General features: G+C 40.4%; 1 protein-coding gene across 8 annotated transcripts in view; it reads right to left on the reverse strand.

Moving 5' to 3' along the window:
* SLC18B1 (solute carrier family 18 member B1) overlaps positions 1–21,763 on the reverse strand; it is a 108,656-nt gene that overhangs the window by 17,010 nt on the left and 69,883 nt on the right. For all 8 annotated transcript variants that reach the window (XM_056566566.1, XM_056566568.1, XM_056566563.1 and 5 more), the window contains 7 exons: positions 20,282–20,355; positions 18,817–18,964; positions 18,285–18,441; positions 15,095–15,231; positions 13,181–13,282; positions 12,996–13,087; positions 3,386–3,481 (listed from right to left, as the gene is read on the reverse strand). In XM_056566566.1, coding sequence (XP_056422541.1) covers positions 3,386–3,481; positions 12,996–13,087; positions 13,181–13,282; positions 15,095–15,231; positions 18,285–18,441; positions 18,817–18,964; positions 20,282–20,355 — 806 coding nt within the window. The remainder of the gene's footprint in view (positions 1–3,385; positions 3,482–12,995; positions 13,088–13,180; positions 13,283–15,094; positions 15,232–18,284; positions 18,442–18,816; positions 18,965–20,281; positions 20,356–21,763) is intronic.

The raw sequence follows: 21,763 nt of genomic DNA on the forward strand, positions 1-21,763 counted from the left end.
CCAGATCTCTGAAATTTGTCAATGGCTGAAAGAACTGACCAATCAGAATGGGCATTTTACTGGTAAACCACTTATATTATGAATAGTGTTGCTCGCGAATATTCGCAATTCGAATTTTATTCGCGAATATCGCATATTCGCGAATATAGCGCTATATATTCGTAATTACGAATATTCATATTTTATTTTATTTTTTTTCACAGTTCACATCACCGTGATCATCCCTCTCTGCTTCCAGCTTATGTGGTGTAAGAAGGCTCTAATACTACTGTGTGAGACCGGTGTGCAAATTTTTGCTTATGCTAATTTTTGTATATGCAAATTTTCGCACACACGAATATTCGCATATGCGAAAATAAAATGAGAATATTCACGAATATGCGAATATTCACGAATATGACGAATATTCGCCCATATATTCGCAAATTCGAATATGGCCTATGCCGCTCAACACTACTGCCCAATACCATCCCTACAGTGATCATGGTGGGGGCAGCATCATGTCTGGAGGAAACCAGGTACTGCCCATCACCATCCCTACAGTGATCATGGTGGGGGAAGCATCATGTCTGGAGGAAACCAGGCCCTGCCCATCACCTGCCCAATACCATCCCTACAGTGATCATGGTGGGGGCAGCATCATGTCTGGAGGAAACCAGGTACTGCCCATTACCTGCCCAATACCATCCCTACAGTGATCATGGTGGGGGCAGTATCATGTCTGGAGGAAACCAGGCACTGCCCATTATCTGCCCAATACCATCCCTACAGTGATCATGGTGGGGGCAGCATCATGTATGGGGGAAACCAGGCACTGCCCGTCACCTGCCCAATACCATCCCTACAGTGATCATGGTGGGGGCAGCATCATGTCTGGAGGAAACCAGGCACTGCCCATCACCTGCACAATACCATCCCTACAGTGATCATGGTGGGGGCAGTATCATGTCTGGAGGAAACCAGGCACTGCCCATTACCTGCCCAATACCATCCCTACAGTGATCATGGTGGGGGCAGCATCATGTATGGGGGAAACCAGGCACTGCCCATCACCTGCCCAATACCATCCCTACAGTGATCATGGTGGGGGCAGCATCATGTCTGGAGGAAACCAGGTACTGCCCATTACCTGCCCAATACCATCCCTACAGTGATCATGGTGGGGGCAGCATCATGTCTGGAGGAAACCAGGCACTGCCCATCACCTGCCCATTACCATCCCTACAGTGATCATGGTGGGGGGCAGCATCATGTATGGGGGAAACCAGGTACTGCCCATCACCTGCCCAATACCATCCCTACAGTGATCATGGTGGGGGCAGCATCATGTCTGGGGGAAACCAAGCACTGCCCATCACCTGCCCAATAGTGTTGCTCGCGAATATTCGCAATTCGAATTTTATTATATTATTCGAATTCGCGAATATTAGCGAATATAGCGCTATATATTCGTAATTACGAATATTCGGGTTTTTTTTTGTATTTTTTTTTTCTCACAGTACACATCACCGTGATCATCCCTCTCTGCTTCCAGCTTATGTGGTGTAAGAAGGCTCTAATACTACTGTGTGAGACCGGTGTGCGAATTTTCGCATATGCGAAAATTTGCATATGCGAATTTCCACTTATGCTAATTTTTGTATATGCAAATTTTCGCATATGTTAATTTTCGCACACGCGAATATTCGCATATGCGAAAATAAAACGAGAATATTACGAATATGCGAATATTCGCGAATATGACGAATATTCGCCCATATATTCGCGAATTCGAACATGGCCTATGCCGCTCAACACTAATTATGAAGTGCGTGCACTGACTGGCTGTCTGGTAGGGCCTCCTTACAGGTAGGTACAACATGCTCTGTACTGCTCTTTACCTGTGCCAGGGTTAGCCGCTCTTTTGCACATTAGGCGAGGGTGACTCCATGACTTTTTTTGGGACACTGGGGGAGATTTATCAAAACCTGTCCAGAGGAAAAGTTGCCCAGTTGCCCTTAGCAACCAATAAGATTGCTTCTTATATTTTTGACAAGGCCTCTGCAAAAGGAAAGAAGCAATCTGATTGGTTTCTATGGGAAACTAGGCAACTTTTCCTTTGCACAGTTTTTGATAAATCTCCCCCATGGTGTGAACTGTAAAGGACCCTGAAGAAGCTCCTGTCCTTTAAATAGTAAGTGATTTACGTCTTTCAGCAACTCTTTCTTACTTTCATATGTAAGGACTTTCTTTAAATGTTTTAGTTATCTAATAATTTTTTTTCTTTTTTTGTTAACTCCTCATATTTTCCTATTTTTGAATGACATATTGGGGCTTCAGAACAAGGTTTCTATAGAGTTGTGGTCTCAACATACCATGGTTACAACATACAATATTTATTGGTTCCTTGATGAACATTGTAACTTGAGGAACCACTGTATTGTTAATAATTAACCCAGGTCCTGTCTGGAATGGGACGACCATCAGGTCTGAGTATAGAGGCCTCATGGTGAAGGGTTCAGTCCTGCCTTTGCTGTAGACTGACAGACTGCCCCAACTGCTGGTGTTTTGATCAGGGTAGCCATCATATAGACAGTAGGTCACCCCTACTAGTGATGCAAAGCACATTAACAGCTCCCTAATATGTGCAGGACATCCCGCAGCCACATGTGCTACCTCTCATGGCTTCCAACTCCCATTTTTCACTCACATAGTGAAATTTCCCAGCAGGCAAGACATCACTGAAGCCTGGTGGAGGACCACTTTTGCCCTCACATGGTTGCAGAGCTGTGCACCAGTCAATCAAGCTCAGTGCAGCCAAAAGCACTTCCTGAGTTTGGACTCCTGCCAGGTTGGGAGGAGACCAAACTCACTGTATTAACTGTTGCAGGGAACAGAACAGAGCCACCTAGTGGCCATTTTTTATATCACATTTTAAACATATTTATGTTGATAATTTTAAAAGCAAGTGAATGGGGAAGGATCTGCTAATTACAAAACACTATATTAAAATTTTTATGACAGGTACTCTTTAAAGTAGGATTCCCCCAAAAAACTTTTTTGCTGTATTTTTGATATTTTTTTTGTCAAGGAGTGTAGTTACATTCTATGGTCTTATACATCATGCTAGTGAACACACTGACCTCGACCATAGGACATGTTAACATTTTTTCGGAGTCACAAGTGCACTTTAATATTTGAACTAATGCAGTAGTTAGACTTAATGTCTGACCCCTTAGCACTGAACATTAGAAGAAAGATGGTCACAATTATTATTTACTTCTTTGTTCTATCTGTGTCACCACGGCCCCCACTATTTATGAGATCACACTTTCTGAGCATAAAGCAGAGTAGGGGAGAAATACTGAAAATATATTAACATGTTATAAAAGTATAACATACTTACTATGCTTCACTGAGCATTTCTGGATAAACTGGTATAGCAGAAAGACCTAAACAAAATCCATCCAAAACCAGTACAAAGATAAACAGCCAGAGTTTACTGTGAAAGACAAGAAAACATACTAGTTTTGTTAAGTGTATCTTATGATGCATAGTACCCATAATAGTAAGTACATTTTGAAAAGAAAAGTTTGCTATCTACCACATACAGTGCAGGACAAAAAAAAAAGAACAATCCATAATTTTATTGGTAGGTATATTAACCCCCTAAGGATGCATCCCATTTTGACCCTAAGGACCAGAGCATTTTTTGCAAATCTGACCACTGTCACTTTAACCCCTTAAGGACTCAGCCCATTTTGGCCTTAAGGACTCAGACAATTTAATTTTTACGTTTTCATTTTTTCCTCCTCGCCTTCTAAAAATCATAACTCTTTTATATTTTCATCCACAGACTAGTATGAGGGCTTATTTTTTGCGTGACCAGTTGTCCTTTGTAATGACATCACTCATTATATCATAAAATGTATGGCGCAACCAAAAAACACTATTTTTGTGGGGAAATTAAAACGAAAAACGCAATTTTGCTAATTTTGGAAGGTTTTGTTTTCACGCCGTACAATTTCTGGTAAAAATGACATGTGTTCTTTATTCTGAGGGTCAATACGATTAAAATGATACCCATTATTATATACTTTTATATTATTGTTGCGCTTAAAAAAAATCACAAACTTTTTAACCAAATTAGTACGTTTATAATCCCTTTATTTTGATGACCTATAACTTTTTATTTTTCAGTATAAGCGGCGGTATGGGGGCTCATTTTATGCGCCATGATCTGTACTTTTTTTTGATACCACATTTGTATATAAAAAACTTTTAATACATTTTTTATAATTTTTTTTTTTATAAAATGTATTAAAAAAGTAGGAATTTTGGACTTTTTAAATTTTTTTTTCGTTCACGCCGTTCACCGTACGGGATCATTAACATTTTATTTTAATAGTTCGGACATTTACGCACGCGGCGATACCAAATATGTCTATAAAAAATGTTTTTTACGCTTTTTGGGGGTAAAATAGGAAAAAACGGACGTTTTACTTTTTTATTGGGGGAGGGGATTTTTCACTTTTTTTTTACTTTTACTTTTACATTTTTTTACATTTTTTTTTACACTTGAATAGTCCCCATAGGGGACTATTCATAGCAATACCATGATTGCTAATACTGATCTGTTCTATGTATAGGACATAGAACAGATCAGTATTATCGGTCATCTCCTGCTCTGGTCTGCTCGATCACAGACCAGAGCAGGAGACGCCGGGAGCCGCACGGAGGAAGGTGAGGGGACCTCCGTGCGGCGTTATGAATGATCGGATCCCCGCAGCAGCACTGCGGGCGATCCGATCGTTCATTTTAATCGCGAACTCCCGCAGATGCCGGGATCTGTATTGATCCCGGCACCTGAGGGGTTAATGGCGGACGCCCGCGAGATCGCGGGCGTCGGCCATTGCCGGTGGGTCCCTGGCTGCGATTAGCAGCCGGGATCAGCCGCGCATGACACGGGCATCGCTCCGATGCCCGCGGTTATGCTTAGGACGTAAATGTACGTCCTGGTGCGTTAAGTACCACCTCACCAGGACGTACATTTACGTCCTGCGTCCTTAAGGGGTTAAAGGGGTTCTCCGGTGCTTAACCCCTTGAGGACTGAGCCCTTTTTCACCTTAAGGACTCAGCCATTTTTTTGCAATTCTGACCACTGTCACTTTAAACATTAATAACTCTGGAATGCTTCTAGTTATCAATCTGATTCCGAGAGAGTTTTTTCATGACATATTCTACTTTAACAGTGGTAACATTTTGTGGTAACTTGCATCCTTTCTTGGTGAAAAATCCCCAAATTTGATGAAAAATTTGAAAATTTTGCATTTTTCTAACTTTGAAGCTCTCTGCTTGTAAGGAAAATGGATATTCCAAATAATTTTTTTTTTATTCACATATACAATATGTCTACTTTATGTTTGCATCATAAAATTGACGAGTTTTTACTTTTGGAAGACACCAGAGGGCTTCAAAGTTCAGCAGCAATATTCCAATTTTTCACAAAATTTTGAAACTTGCTTTTTTTCAGGGACCAGTTCAGGTTTGAAGTAAATTTGAAGGGTCTTCATATTAGAAATACCCCATAAAAGACCCCATTATAAAAACTGCACCCCCCAAAGTATTCAAAATTACATTCAGTCAGCGTTTTAACCCTTTAGGTGTTTCACAGGAATAGCAGCAAAGTGAAGGAGAAAATTCACAATCTTCATTTTTTACACTCGCATGTTTTTGTAGACCCAATTTTTGAATTTTTGCAAGGGGTAAAAGGAGAAAATTTTTACTTGTATTTGAAACTCAATTTTTCTTGAGTAAGGACATACCTCATATGTCTATGTTAATTATTCGGCGGGCGCAGTAGCGGGCTCAGAAGGGAAGGAGCGACAAATGGTTTTTGGGGGGCATGTCACATTTAGGAAGCCCCTATGGTGCCAGAACAGCAAAAAACCCCACATGGCATACGATTTTGGAAACTAGACCCCTCGGGGAACACAACAAGGGGTAAAGTAAACCTTAATACCCCACAGGTGATTCACGACTTTTGCATATGTAAAAAAAAAAAAAAAAAAAAAAAATTCCCTAAAATGCTTGGTTTCCCAAAAGTTTTACATTTTTAAAAAGGGTAATAACAGAAAATACCCCCCAAAATTTGAAGCCCAATTTCTCCCGATTCAGAAAAATGCTCTGCTGGCGCACTACAGGTCTCAGAAGAGAAGGAGTCACATTTGGCTTTTTTGAAGGAAATTTTGCTCTGGGGGGCATGCCGCATTTAGGAAGCCCCTATGGTGCCAGGATAGCAAAAAAAAAAAACACATGGCATACTATTTTGGAAACTAGACCCCTTGGGGAACGTAATAAGGGGTGAAGTGAACCTTAATACCCCACAGGGGTTTCACAACTTTTGCATATGTAAAAAAAAAAATTTTTTTTTTTACCTAAAATGCCTCTTTTCCCAAAAATTTTACATTTTTAAAAAGGGTAAAAGCAGAAAATACCCCCCAAAATTTGTAACACAATTTCTCCTGAGTACGGCGATACCCCATATGTGGCCCTAAACTGTTGCCTTGAAATACGACAGGGCTCCAAAGTGAGAGCACCATGCGCATTTGAGGCCTAAATTAGGGACTTGCATAGGGGTATTCTACGCCAGTGATTCCCAAACAGGGTGCCTCCAGCTGTTGTAAAACTCCCAGCATGCCTAGACAGTCAGTGGCTATCTGGCAATACTGGGAGTAGTTGTTTTGCAACAGCTGGAGGCTCCGTTTTGGAAACAGTGGCGTACCAGACGTTTTTCATTTTTATTGGGGAGGGGAGGGGGGCTGTGTAGGGGTACGTGTATATGTAGTGTTTTTTACTTTTTATTTTATTTTTTGGTAGTGTAGTGTTTTTAGGGTACAGTCGCACGGGCGGGGGTTCACAGTAGTTTCTCGCTGGCAGTTTGAGCTGCGGCAGAAAATTTGCCGCAGCTCAAACTTGCAGCCGGATACTTACTGTAATCCTCCGCCCATGTGAGTGTACCCTGTACATTCACATTTTGGGGGGGGGGGGGGGACACATCCAGCTGTTGCAAAACTACAACTCCCAGCATGTACGGTCTATCAGTGCATGCTGGGAGTTGTAGTTTTGCAACAGCTGGAGGCACACTGGTTGTGAAACACCGGGTTTGGTAACAAATGCAGTGTTTTGCAACCAGTGTGCCTTCAGCTGTTGCAAAAGCTACAACCCCCAGCATGTACGGACAGCGGAAGGGCATGCTGGGTCTTGTAGTTATGCAACAGCTGGAGGCATACTACTTTGGCTGGGGATGCTGGGGACTGTAGTTATGCAACAGCTGGAGACACAGTGGTTTGCTACATAACTCAGTTTGCCTTCAGCTGTTGCAAAACTACAACTCCCAGCAGTCACCGACAGCCAACGGCCATGCTATGAGTTGTAGTTATGCAACCAGCAGATGCACTACTACAACTCCCAGCATGCACTTTAGCTGTTTGTGCAAGCTGGGAGTTGTAGTTACACAACAGCTGAAGGTACACTTTTCAATAGAAAAAATGTGCCTCCAGCTGTTGCAAAACTACAAGTCCCAGCATGCCCATAAGGGCATGCTGGGAGTTGTGGTGGTCTGCCTCCTGCTGTTGCATAACTACAGCTCCCAGCATGCCCTTTTTGCATGCTGGGAGCTGTTGCTAAGCAACAGCAGGAGGCTGTCACTCACCTCCAACGATCCAGCTGCATCACATCAGTCCCTCGTCGTCGCCGCCGCTGCTCCTGGGGCCCCGATCCCAACATTAACGCCGGGAATCGGGGTCCCCAGCACCCGGGGTGCACGTCACGCACCCGCTCACGTCCTCCGGAAGAGGGGTGGAGCGGGTTGCAGGAGTGACACCCGAATCAGGGCGATCGTGAGGTGGCACCAGTGCCACCTCAACCCTGCAGGCTCAGGCTGTTCGGGGCCATCGGAGACGGCCCCGAACAGCCTGTAATTCCGGGTCACTGGAGACCCGATTGACCCGGAATCTGCCGCAGATCGCTGGACTGAATTGTCTAGCGATCTGCGGCCATCGCCGACATGGGGGGGCATAATGACCCCCTGGGCGATATGCCCCGATGCCTGCTGAACGATTTCAGCAGGCATTGGGCACCGGCTCCCCTCCAGCTAGCGGCGGGGGGCCGGGATTTGACAGGATGTACTCAAACGTCCTGAGTCCTTAAGGACTCGGAAAAGGGGCCGTTTGAGTACGTCCTGCGTCCTTAAGGGGTTAAACATCTTATCCCCTATCCAAAGGATAGGGGATAAGATGCCTGATCGCAGGAGTCCCGCCGCTGGGGACCCCCGTGATCATGCACGCGGCACCCCGTTTGTAAATCAGTCCCCGGAGCGTGTTCGCTCCGGGACTGATTACCGGCGACTACAGGGCGGATGGTGTGTCGTCACTCTTGTGCAGGCGTGTAACGTCATGCTCCGCCCCTCAATGCAAGCCTACGGGAGGGGGCGTGATAGCCATCACGCCCCCTCCCATTGGCTTGCATTGCGGGGCGGGGCGGGGCGTGACGTCACACGCCGCCCGCCCTGTAGTCGCCGGTAATCAGTCCCGGAGCGAACACGCTCCGGGGACTGATTACAAACGGGGTGCCGCGTGCATGATCCCGGGGGGTCCCCAGCGGCGGGACTCCCGCGATCGGGCATCTTATCCCCTATGCTTTGGATAGGGGATAAGATGTTTAAGCACCGGAGAACCCCTTTAAGCATTAATAACTCTGGGATGCTTTTACTTATGAATTTGATTCCGAGAGTTTCTTTTTGTGACATATTCTACTTTAACATAGTGGTAAATTTCCGTCGATACTTGCATCATTTCTTGGTGAAATTTTTTTAAATGTCATGAAAAATTTGAAGATTTAGCATTTTTCTAACTTTGAAGCTCTCTGCTTGTAAGGAAAATAGACATACCAAATAAATTATATAATGATTCCCATATACAATATGTCTACTTTAATGTTTGCATCATAAAGTTGACATGTTTTTACTTTTTGAAGACATCAGAGGGCTTCAAAGTTCAGCAGCAATTTTCCAATTTTTCACAAAAATTTCAAAATCAGAATTTTTCAGGGACAAGTTCAGTTTTGAAGTGAAATTGAGGACCTTTATGTTAGAAATACCCCATAATGGACTGATTATAAAAACTGCACCCCTAAAAGTATTCAAAATGACATTCAGAAAGTTTGTTGACCTTTTAGGTGTTTCACAGGAATAGCAGCAAAGTGGAGGAGAAAATCTTCCTTTTTTCCACTAATGTTCTTTTAGACGCATGTTTTTTTTCCTTTTTACAACGGGTAAAGGAGAAAATGCTCCCCAAAATGTGTAACCCAATTTCTCTCGAGTAAGGAAATACCTCATATGTGGACGTAAAGTGGTCTGCGAGCGCACTACTGGGCTCAGAATGGAAGGAGCAACAATGGGATTTTGGAGAGCAAATTTTGCTGAAATGGTTTTTAGGGGGCATGTCGCATTTAGGAAGCCCCCCATGATGCCAGAACAGCAAAAAATAAAAAATTAAATAAAAAACACACAAAAACACACTATTTGGGAAACTGCACCCCTCAAGGAATGTAACAAGGGGTATAGTGAGCTTTAACACCCCACAGGTGATTGACAAACTTTTGTTAAAGTAGGATGGGAAAATTAAAAATGATTTTTTCACTAAAATACTGGTGTTACCCCAAATTTTTCATTTTCATTTGTAGCGCAATTTCTCCCGAGTACAGTAATACCTCATATGGGATACTAAACTGTTGCCTTGAAATACGACAGGGCTCCGGAGGGAGAGAGGGCCATGCGCATTTGAGGCCTAAATTAGGGATTTGAATAGGGACGGACCCGGAAGCAAGCATGGCACTTGCCTCCTCCACCAAAAATACTGTATGGCAGTGTTCCCCAAACAGGTGCCTCCAGTTGTTGCAAAACTCCCAGCATGCCTGGACAGTCAATGGCTGTCCTGCAATACTGGGAGTTATTTTGCAACAGCAGGAGGCTCTGTTTTGGAATCAGTGTCGTACCAGATGATTTTAATTATTTGCAGTGTTTTTTTTTACCCTTTAGTGTAGGGTAGTGTAGTCGTTTTAGGGTACAGTCATACGGGCGGGGGTTTACAGCGAGTTTCCTGCATGGAGTTTCAGCTGCCGCAGCTCCATCTTTGCCTGGGATACTCGCTGTTAACCCCCGCCTGTGTGATTGTACCTTATACATTCATATGGGGGGGGGGGGTTTGACAGACCGTGCATGCTGGGAGTTTTAGTTGAGCAACAGCTGGAGGCACACTGGTTGGGAAACACTGAGTTAGGTAACAGACTACCGCAGTGTTTCCACACCAGTGTACCTCCAGATGTTGCAAAACTACAACTCCCAGCATGCATGGTCTGTCAGTGTTTCCCAACCAGTGTGCCACCAGTTGTTGCAAAACTACAACTCCCAGCATGCCCAGACAGACGAATGGCATGCTGGGAGTTGTAGTTTTGCAACAACTGGAGGAGAACAGTTTGAAGACCACTGTGTAGTGGTCTCCCGACTGTGGCCCTCCAGATGTTGCATAAAACTTTTACTCCAAGTATGCCGAGGCATGCTAGGAGTTGTAGTTCTGAAACATCTGGCCCTTCAGATGTTGCCGAACTACAAAGCTCAGAATGCCTGGACTGTCTGGGCATGCTGGAAGTTGTAGTTTTGCAACATCTGGAGGGCTACAGTTTGGACTCCACTGTATAGTGGTCTCCAAATTGTGCCCTTCCAGGTATTGCAAAACAAACTCCCAGCATGCCGAGACTGTATTCATCCCCACCCCCTCCCTCCAGCTCTCCTTCTCTTCGCTGCTCCTAACTGAAGGGAGGGGGGATGAATATTCATAAGTGCCGCTGACGTCAGTGCCAGTTAGCTGCAGAAGCCCCGCCCGTGCCAGTTACAGCAAGATATACACATAGAATAAAACTACAATTGCGGGCGAACGGCCAGGCGGATCCAGGTAAGGTAGGGCTCGTTTTAATCAGAGTCTCCCACACTATCCACCAGTACTGTGGATAGTGCAGGAGAAAATATCTGACAATTTTCCTTTAATAATTCAGAAGAGAACTGGGTGAAAAAGGGTCGTGGTCAGATGTGACCAAAATTGAGCTCTTGGTATCAACTTAACTTGTTGTATTAGGATAAGAAATGATCCCTATGACCCCAAGAAAACCAGCCCCACCATCAAACATGGAGGTGGAAACATTATGTTTTAGGGGTGTTTTTCTGACAAGGGGACAGGACAATTTCTCCACATCAAGGGAAATATGCATGCCAAATACCGTAAAATTTTTGGCAAGAACCGCCCTTACCTTAACCAGGGCATTGAAACTGGGTCGTGAGTGGGTATTCTAGCATGGCAGTGACCCCAAATGCACGGCCAAGGCAACAAAGGAGTGGCTACAGATGAAGCACATTAAAGTCCTGAAGTGGCCATAGAACATTTCTGAAGGGAGCTGAAGGTTCGAGTTTGCAAATGTCAGCTTCAAAACCTCAATGACTTGGAGAGGATCTGCAAAGAAGTTTGGGACAAAAGGGGGAGACTGGTTGCCCAAAGCAACCATATTGCTTCTTTCATTTTTTACAGGCCTTGGTAAAAATGAAAGAAGCGATCTGATTGGTTGCTATGGGCAACTGCACCTCTCTTCCTCTAGTCAGGTTTTGATAAATCTCCCCCCAAAATCCCTGACTTCTGCAATTCGCAATAAAATGCAAATCAATTCATAACTGATTTAAAATGTGTTTTTATGAATTTTTTGTTGTTATTTTGTCTGTCATTGTTCAACTAAACCTACCATTAAAATTATAGACTGATCATTTCTTTGTCAGTGGGCATACGTACAAGGTCAAATATCACTGAAGCTTGCCAAAAATATATGTTCTCTAACCTTGGTTAAAAGTGTTAGAGCCCCACCTACTGCAAGCATTGCAGTAATGCAGAGAATTTAGCAAGTTTTTTGCTACATTTGCAATTCTGCCAAAATAATGAAATGTAAGAATAGAGCCAATTTTTATTGAATGGCCACGGAGCTGTAAGGGGACTTTTTTTTTTTGCGTGACAACTTGTACTTTCAAATTACACATTCCATTTTACTATTAGATTTAATAGAGGATTAAACACTTAAGAAATGACAGGAAATTATATTTGTAGGTGACATATATATACATACATATATATATATATATATATATATATATATATATATATATATATATATATATATATATAAAAAAAATTATAAATATATATATATTTTTTTTTATAAGAATGCTTTACCATCACACTTTTTTGTCATACTTTTTCTGGGACCATGTGACCAAAAATTGGCCATTCTAACATTTGCAAATTTTTTCATAAGCACCATTCACTGCACTGATTTATGTTACGTTAAATTTTTATAGTTTAGACATTTCTACAAGCAGTGATACCAAACTACTACCGGTACGTTTCATATTTTTTTGGTCCCCCTAGGCAACTTTTGTAAGCAATCGTTTAATTGCTTATACTGTTTGCTGCAAGCCTACTGCACTACATTGAATTATTAAATTGGGAATCTAATAGTAAAGCTTGCCTGTCATGATTGCATAAGAGGTCTAACAGGACAGTTACCTACAGTCACTACTGATCACAGAACTTATTAATTTAATGCAGGTTATTTTAACTTTCTATGCTAAATGCAATCTGACTTTCCTTCAGCAGAGTATGTGACTCCGCACAGGAGACACCCCCCTAAGAAAGTGAAAGCATGAAACATGTGTAGGAGATGGAATCTCTGGCCTCTATGAAGGCATGTAACTATTTATTGTGCATTAAATCTTACCATTACTTGACAATATAGTATGTTAAGTCTTTTTTCCCCCATTTAGTACATGGAAAGCTCTGTATCGGTCAGGGGTCTAATCATTTATACTGTATATACACACACACACACACACACCTATGAAATTCTATATTTTATCATACCTTTCAATGTGGAATATAGGTGCAGGTCCTAACATAACAAAACACATTGCAGTGCCAAGGTTGCCAACAATAACAAGCCATTTCCTTATTTGCTGTATTTATAAAGAAAAAGGAAAAAAAAAGTTGCTCAATCATAAATCATACTGAAAAGCAATGTGCATATTGAGTAAAAAATTATGACTTACAGGTAATTTGTCACTTATCACTCCAAGAAGTGGTGAACTTAGTGAATAGGATAAAGCAAGTCCAAGGAAAACTAATCCGACATAGCTGACTTTCAAATTAAACTGTAAGTAGAAGAAAAATTACTAATTTAATTATATATATATATATATATATATATATATATATATATATATATATATATATATATATATATATATTTATTACACACACACACATATACATACAACCAGGAATATCAGGATAATGTAAATTTGTATTATGGCAGACACGCACATAGAATATACATTATAAATGCATTTTTGGGCAAGCCTTTTTTGGGAGGGCAAAGATATTACACAAAGTGGGGTATGCACTGTCACAGGACATTTGAAATAATCAGTAAAAATTCCAACATGTGACTTCATGCAAGTTTGTGTAGTCTGTAATCATAGGTAGGTATGCATACATGCTGTAGACACACACCATGGGATATTTTCAGTGTATACTGTTTGTAAAGTAGCTTATTTAAATTGTCACTAACTTTTTAAGCTGTCCTGTGTGTATATGAGGAGTAGCACTATTTCTAACTATAATATAACTTTTACATAGCCTTTTTAACAGTTTCATCTTTGCAGGTTCAACCTCAAATTTTTGGTTGTTTTTAAGCTAAACGGTGGAAGCTACCCTCTATAAGGTCTCCTACACACTGTGTAAACAATACACCGAAGGATACTGGTCCTATATATCTCTGTAGTGCAGTGTTAGAAGCAAAACAGAAGACATTACAGAGCAGTACCGTGCAATGTAAGCTGTATTCCAAGTGCTGGAATTTAAACTTCTTCTATGCTTGTCCCTCTGCCTCTGTTTCAGTCTGCTCTTTTCTTCATAAACTTCTGTGGGCAGCATGTAACCTGAGTTAGCTATATCGGGGTGGGGGAGGAAAAAAGTGAATTGAGTGAAGGAAGGGGAGTGATAACTGGTCAATAAGGCATTTTTTTCTCAAGTAAACTAGGTTTATATGTATTTTATATTTTTTTATTGATTTATGTACAGTCTGCTGAAACGTTAGTGACCATTTAAATTGCATTTAGGAGCAACATAAAAATATGTTAAAAAGCAGACATATCATTTTTGCAGATACTCAGTATGAAAACCCATAGTCAGGAAGTAAACCCAGAAAAAGTATGGCAGAAAGACCTTAAAGGGGTTCTCTGGTGGAAAACAATGTTTTTTTAATTTATTTTTTGTTTGCTTTTTTTTCATATTAACTGGCTCCAGATGTTAAACAGATTTTTAAGTTACTTCTATTAAAAAAATCTTAATCCTTCCAGTACTTATCAGCTTCTGTATACTACAGAGGAAGTTGAGTTGTTCTTTTCTGTCTGACCACAGTGCTCTCTGCTGACACCTCTGTCCGTATCAGGAACTGTCCGAAGCAGGAGAGGTTTACTATGGGGATTTGCTCCAACTCTGGACAGTTCCTGACAAGGACAATGGTGTCAGCAGAGAGCACTGTGGTCAGACAGAAAAGAACAACTCAACTTCGTCTGTAGTATAAGCAGCTGCTAAGTACTGGAAGGATTAAGATTTTTTAATAAAAGTCATCTACAAATCTGTTTAACTTTCTGGAGCCAGTTAATATGAAAAAAAAAAAAAATTCCACCGGCGTACCACTTTAATATTAGTGAGATCAAATAATGTTTTAGAGACTACTACAAACAGCTGTTTCTTCTGGTACACTGACAACTCCTAAGGTGATCTAATATAGAAAGGACTATGAATGGAGTAGTGTCAGGTTATACACTATACAGACATCATTCTGGTTGATAAACAATACTAAAACTATTTGCTTAAGAATGTGTATGATCACATAGGTTCGATTATTTTACCTAAATTTGAGGAGGGGGGGGGGGGGGGGAGGACAAAATACTTACCGTTTCTGTAACAAAAAGTGACATAGTTGGGTCCAAAAATCCTAAACATGAACTGAATGAAAATATATTAAAACACATTAACATAATTTTTGGCAGCTTGAATAAAGTCCAAAAAGAATCTTTTCCAGGTAAAGAATCTGCAACCGATAGAAAAGACATTGTGAATAAAAAATATTTCATTTCATTCATTTGTATTATTAGGACACTAAAAGCCTGCAGAGAAGAAATCTGCTGAACAATATAGAAGGCATATAATGACCATAAATAGCGCTACTTCTCATGTACATACAGGGAAGCTCATACTGAAATTTCCCCTGAAATGAGAGACAAGCCTTAAAAGGGGTACTCCACTGGAAAACATTTTTTTTTTTTTTATCAATTGGTGCCAGAACAGATTTGTTAATTACTTCTATTAAAAAAATCTTAATCCTTCATGTACTTATCAGCTGCTGTATAATCCACAGGAAGTTCTTTTCTTTTTGAATTTCCTTTTTGCCTGACCACAGTGCTCTCCGCTGACACCTCTGTTCATTTTAGGAACTGTCCGGAGTAGGAGAAAATCCATAGAAAACTTATCCTGCTCTGGACAGTTCCTGAAATGGACAGAGATGTCAGCAGAGAGCACTGTGGTCAGGCAGAGAGGAAATTAAAAAAAAGGAAAGAACTTCCTGAGGATCATACAGCAGCTAATAAGTACTGAAAGGATTCAGATTTTTTTATAAAAGTAATTTACAAATCTTCTACCACTGAAGAAGGGGTCACACAATCTTTTATAAATACCCCGAAACACGTTTGGTGAAATTATACAGATACCGGAGCATATTGACCTCTGTTCACATTGTAAGAAACACGTGGACTTTGTTTTTTACCATTCTTCAAGGATGACCACATCATTTGAATACCTGCATTAGCTGATAACAGCTCACTTTGGACATCGCAACAGATTACTGCATTGTACCTCCACAGAGAACTTTCTGTTTGAAATATCTGTTTGAAATAACTGTGGCAAACGAAAAAGCCATTTGAAAGTGTGCGCTCCTTATCTGATCAGCTGAGTCGAGTTTCACATTCGATCAGCAGACCGCTGACGTCAGACGCCGCCGAAAGTACACGCTGACGAGAACACCTGCTGCCGCTCACCTACACCGGAGCTCGCTGGTGAGTACGGTATACCAACACCGCCCCAGCTTGAGCTGAACATACCCGCAGACCGGTATCGCAGCGCACAAACTATTATACTTCAGGCACCAATATATTTACAACGTACGGAGTACAACACGGAGCGCCACTTAAAGCTGTATGAACTGTGCTACTTTATTTACAGGTGTAGGACCTATTAGGATTTTGCAGAAATCTGTTGCAGGACTTTTTCTTTTGCAGGATTTGTCATATATAGGGCTTTCTCACACACAGGATTTTCCATATACAGGACTTTCCACATACAGGATTTTTCTTTGCAGGATTCTTCTTCATATAAGAATTTAATTTTACAGGACTAATGAGTTCCATTTGTTAATAAGATTGACTTCATAGGTGGTTGCTACGGACAACCACAAGGACATTATTCATTTTCAGGATCTTTTCCCAAATATATTTTCAGGATTTATTGTTTTTAGAAGTCATTCTAGCAATATTGGAATAATCAATAATCACTATCCACGCTATTTCTTGCAACCTTTATTATAATTTTATTTTATGTAATTTTTATATTATATTTTTTATATTTCTCTTGGCTATACTTGGGAATATATATGTATACACGGTATCTAATAATATTGTAAAAACTTTCACACTTAATTTTATAAACATTTTATAATAAAGAATTACTGTTTAACATACAACTATACTCTTTTCCTTTTCTCTGAGACAACAAACATCCGTCCAATACTATTTTATATAGGAGTGTGCTGAGGACTGAAACCCTGTCCCTTCTAAACATATTTGTTACATTTATTCTCTGTGGGTGAGAATATTCAGTTAACCTCGCACGCCCGACACTGTGAGCTGCACAGATCGCTTTTTTTCTTTAGTAATTTACAAATCTGTTTAACTTTCTGGCACCAGTTGATTTAAAAAAAAATGTTTTCCAATGGAGTACCCCTTTAAAGGGGTTATCCAGCCCATGCAAGTAAAGTGAGGTAGAGAAAAGGTACCACGATAACAGAGGCTGCGGGGGAGGTAAGTAGAGGCTTTTTAATTTTATTAGACAGCCTAGGCACAGGTCTTTAAAAAAAATATTGCTGGATAACCCCTAAAAAGCTTACCTGCCGTTTCTGTATAAGCTGCCCTGTTGAAAAACATTGATCCAGACCAAACAGGTATCTGTATAGCTCTCTGCATCTAGAAATTAGTGGTGGCTTGAGACCACAGATGCCACTAATGTGACTTCCTTAGTTACATACATTTACAAACCTGATGACCATTAAGCCTATGCACCACACACAGTATCAGTGCTGTATTAATGCATAATCTATGTATAGCAATATAATAAACTATAAATAGAGCAGTCAAGAAGGCCAAAAAGTTTAGCAGTTTGTTAGACTGTAGTCCAGATCAGTTATGACAACAGACGCTCAAATTCCAATGATACCGGTATAAACTCTTTGGGGGAGATCAAACGATTTAGACTGGTTTTTCCTGTCTAAATTTGTCGCACAGAAAGTCGCAGTCTAAATATGTGCGACTTTTCTGCGACTTTTGCTGTAGAGGATTTTTAGAACATGATACATGCAAGTCTATTTTAGACGGAAATGCATTGGAAAATGCATTGGTGATGAATTTATCAAGTGCGACAAGTCGCAGCTGCCCAAAATACGCTGAAATGTCAGACCATGTTGGAGCAGGTCTAAATGCAGTTTAAGCTGTAGACCCTGAAGTCTGAACACAGAATTTATCAAGGACTGTGAGACCTTTGATAAATTAGGAGCACAATAGACAGGAGACTACTACATACGCTGGTCTATAAGCATACCCAGAATAGACTAGATTAGTAAATGTCCCCCTTTGTGTAGTATGTTAGTCCTGTTCCAAGATCCACTGTCAACACAAAAGATCTGTACAGTACTGTACATCCTAACATACTGTAGCTGTAGTACCATTTTGCCTTCTTGCACAGTTGGCCACATTGAAAGTATTTAAAAAAAAGTATTTACAGGTTAAAAAATTATTGTCATTAAACACATTTACGTACCATATTTTGGTAAGATGAAAATATTTAGAGGAACCATTAACAGCACAACACAGCCAACTGTAATAAATGGAACTTCATATCCAAATGTGTCATAAAGAATTCCCCCGATAGGAGGACCCAACACAAGGCCCAGTCCTGTGAAAATTTCAAGACAACCCTGTACATTAAATAGAAGAAAAATGTTTTATTACTGTGGGAATTCTTTCCCAAACATAATAAACAAACATTTAAAAAATTACATAATTCCAGACAGACATCAAAAACACACAAAACATGTGAGTAGAGGTTGCATGGGGCAAAAATAGGTCTTTGGGTCATTTCAGACAGTGGTAATGAGACCGTATTTTAGGGTCCATATAACAGCAAGAACACGCCTGTCTAAGGAAGCATTATGTGTGTTATAACAGTGCTGAATACCCTATTCCTTTTTGTTTTGGGATCTGTCACCTAATTATCCAATTGCGTGTCTTAGGGTTTGAATAGATTATCTTCAGGTATCATCTCGTAATTAATTTATACATAACTGACTTACCATGGCAGTGGCTATATTGTTAGGAAATGCCTTCGCCAGAATAGAAAAAGATGCTGTCACTGAAGCTCCAAAGCCCACAGCATCCACAGATCTCACTAAAAAGCACATAACTATAAATAGTGTTCCTTCTGGAGCCTTATCGAGGAACCTGGAATATGAAACCATAAAAGTGTGTTATGAGACGGATCAGTCATCTTTTTATATTAATAGAAAAAAAGGGTATGCAAAGAATCAATGTATGCCCTTGAGAATATATTATTTTTAAGAAAGTCCTTTCCCATAAGAGGAACTGATGAATTAACAAAGCACTAATAGAAAATCTAATTCGACACAAAGTTTCATTGTTCTGTGACAGCAAAGCACAGTGATGCACAATAACATATTTTACACAGCCAAGAACAAAATGTTGATAGGGGATAGATTATAGAGAGAGAAAAAAGGAATACTGCTTAAGGGCTTTCACCAACCAGTTCTCGCCAGTCCCTCTACTATGTCTCAGAAGTAGTAACGCAGATTCTGTTCCCCTTGCATGGTATTCTGATGACCTATGTTTCCAAACTACAAACTAGAAGAAATTTGCTACTCAATCATACAAGTCCCTTATTTCTCAGCTAAACAAATCCCAGAAATAAAGGAGGACAAATTGCATTTTTCAATATATTTTTGTACCCTCAAGTGTCCCAAATCCAACATTTTTTTATTCTGTCGAGATGCCCTCCCGGCTCCAAGATATAGGGGTGTTACTATTTGGTTGATTATATGTACTTTTTCCAGTATAATCAGAAGGGCGAGAAATGTATTTAAAAAAAAAAAAAAAAATGATGTGCATGCTAGGCTCAGGGGGTGTCATGAGCTTTGTATTGGCTTTATATTGGGGTGTGGGGAGCTTTATATTTTTTTGGTCATGCCACCCCAGAGTTGGTCAACTGGGAGGGCGCATTAATGTGAATGCAAATTTATAAGCTTTAGGAAGTGGCCAAACAGGCTGATGGCAACCCCATCCCCGGGCCTGCTTCAGTAACAGTATAGCACAGGGGGTCATTGTATTAACAATATGGCCTTAAGGGAGATCTACTCAGATTACTGACGTGAACTAGTAAGTGGTAACAGGATTGTACTTACAGTAATTTACATTCAAATACAAACCAGATATACTGAGTTTATGGTTCTGGGAGATGGGGGGGGGGGGGGGTAGTCTACAGGGAGATGTAATGTTATTTTGGAAATTCTTTAAAACTTAATAAAAATTTCCATAAAAACACAGTTTAAAAAGGGTAACAGATCTCTCTCTATGGTCATAATGCTGGTCTTTGGATATATATTTTTTTGCTGCCCTACTTATCTAAGTAATTTATGCATAAAATAACAGCTACTGGGGAGGGGATATCACTTTAAAATGCCCCCCCCCCCCCCTCCCTCCAGAGGCCTGGTGTTGCCATTTATGTCATCCTTAAATGGAACATACCCAAAAAGAATTGTGGAAACTCCTGATATGGATAAACCAACCACAAACATAAATTTTGCTCCAACCTGGACAATCTGGAATATAAAAAAAAGCTGTCATTTGTACATTTCATTGCAAGAGAATTATAGAATTTAATACAAAATTATTTCTAGATGTTTACACAGAGGATTGAGACAAAAAGAATATAGCCCTTATAGATTAACCAACAAACATAATTCTATAACATATGCTATTAAAAGGGTACTCCGGTGAAAAACATTTTATTTTATTTTTTTTTAAATCAACTGGTTGGTGCCAGAAAGTTAAACAGATTTGTAAATTACTTCTATTAAAAAATCTTAATCCTTCCTGTACTTATTAGCTGCTGAATACTACAGCGGAAATTCTTTTCTTTTTGAAACCCAGAGCTGTATGCTGACATCATGAGCACAGTGCTCTCTGCTGACATCTCTGTCCATTTTAGGAACTATCCAGAACAGCATGTGTTTGCTATGGGGATTTCCTTTTATTCTGGACAGTACCTAAAATGGACAGAGAGGTCAGCAGAGAGCACTGTGCTCATGATGTCAGCAGAGAGCACTGTGCTCATGATGTCAGCAGAGAGCACTGTGTTTCAAACGGAAAATAATTTCCACTGTAGAATTCAGCAGCTAATAAGTACAGGAAGGATTAAGATTTTTTTAATAGAAGTAATTTACAAATCTGTTTAACTTTCTGGCACCAGTTGATTTAAAAAAAAAAAAAAAAGTTTTTCTCCGGGGTACCCCTTTAAGTACAATAACCCAGACTCCTACATATATCAGTATATATAAATTTAATTGTACATATGCACTGCCATACAAATTCAGTGAGGACTTCACAACTGAAGTTCCATGCTTGGAAATGGATTTACCTATAGTATGCTTCTACCTCCAGACATTCTGAATGTTTACTTTCTTATCAAAGGACACTGGAGCTGGCCATACACCTCTTTCCTGATATTCCTATATATATATATATATATATATATATATATAATATATTCACACTTTGCTTACATAAAGATTTAGGTGTTCTGAATGTGGAGAGGAGAGAAAGTGGCCATCGGACTTCTCTGGTGGGGACTTTTCTACCCAAAAACAAAAGGATCGGGTAGTAAAAATCCAGCAAATACTTTCCTTCTCTCCCCGTACTTTTGCCGCCAGGAGAGATTCGGGGGCCACTCTAAACATTAGATGATCTTTCAGACCTGCTAAAATTATTAGGTTTGGCCAAGGTGTATGGTCAGCTTTAGGAACAGAACAGGCACATAACAACATTGGATGTACAGTACACACGTCTGAAAGCTCAGCTTGTATACCGTTTTGCATTTATGTTTATGTGTAACACTCAACACAAACAATTGTGTGACTGAGATGGAATCCTAGATCTTACAAAGAATAGATCATCAAAGCAGAGGCATAGCGTGGGGGGTGCAGGGGGGGCCGGCCGCAACATCTGGGG

The sequence above is a fragment of the Hyla sarda genome, chromosome 3, assembly GCF_029499605.1.
Source record: "Hyla sarda isolate aHylSar1 chromosome 3, aHylSar1.hap1, whole genome shotgun sequence".
Lineage (NCBI taxonomy): Eukaryota > Metazoa > Chordata > Amphibia > Anura > Hylidae > Hyla > Hyla sarda.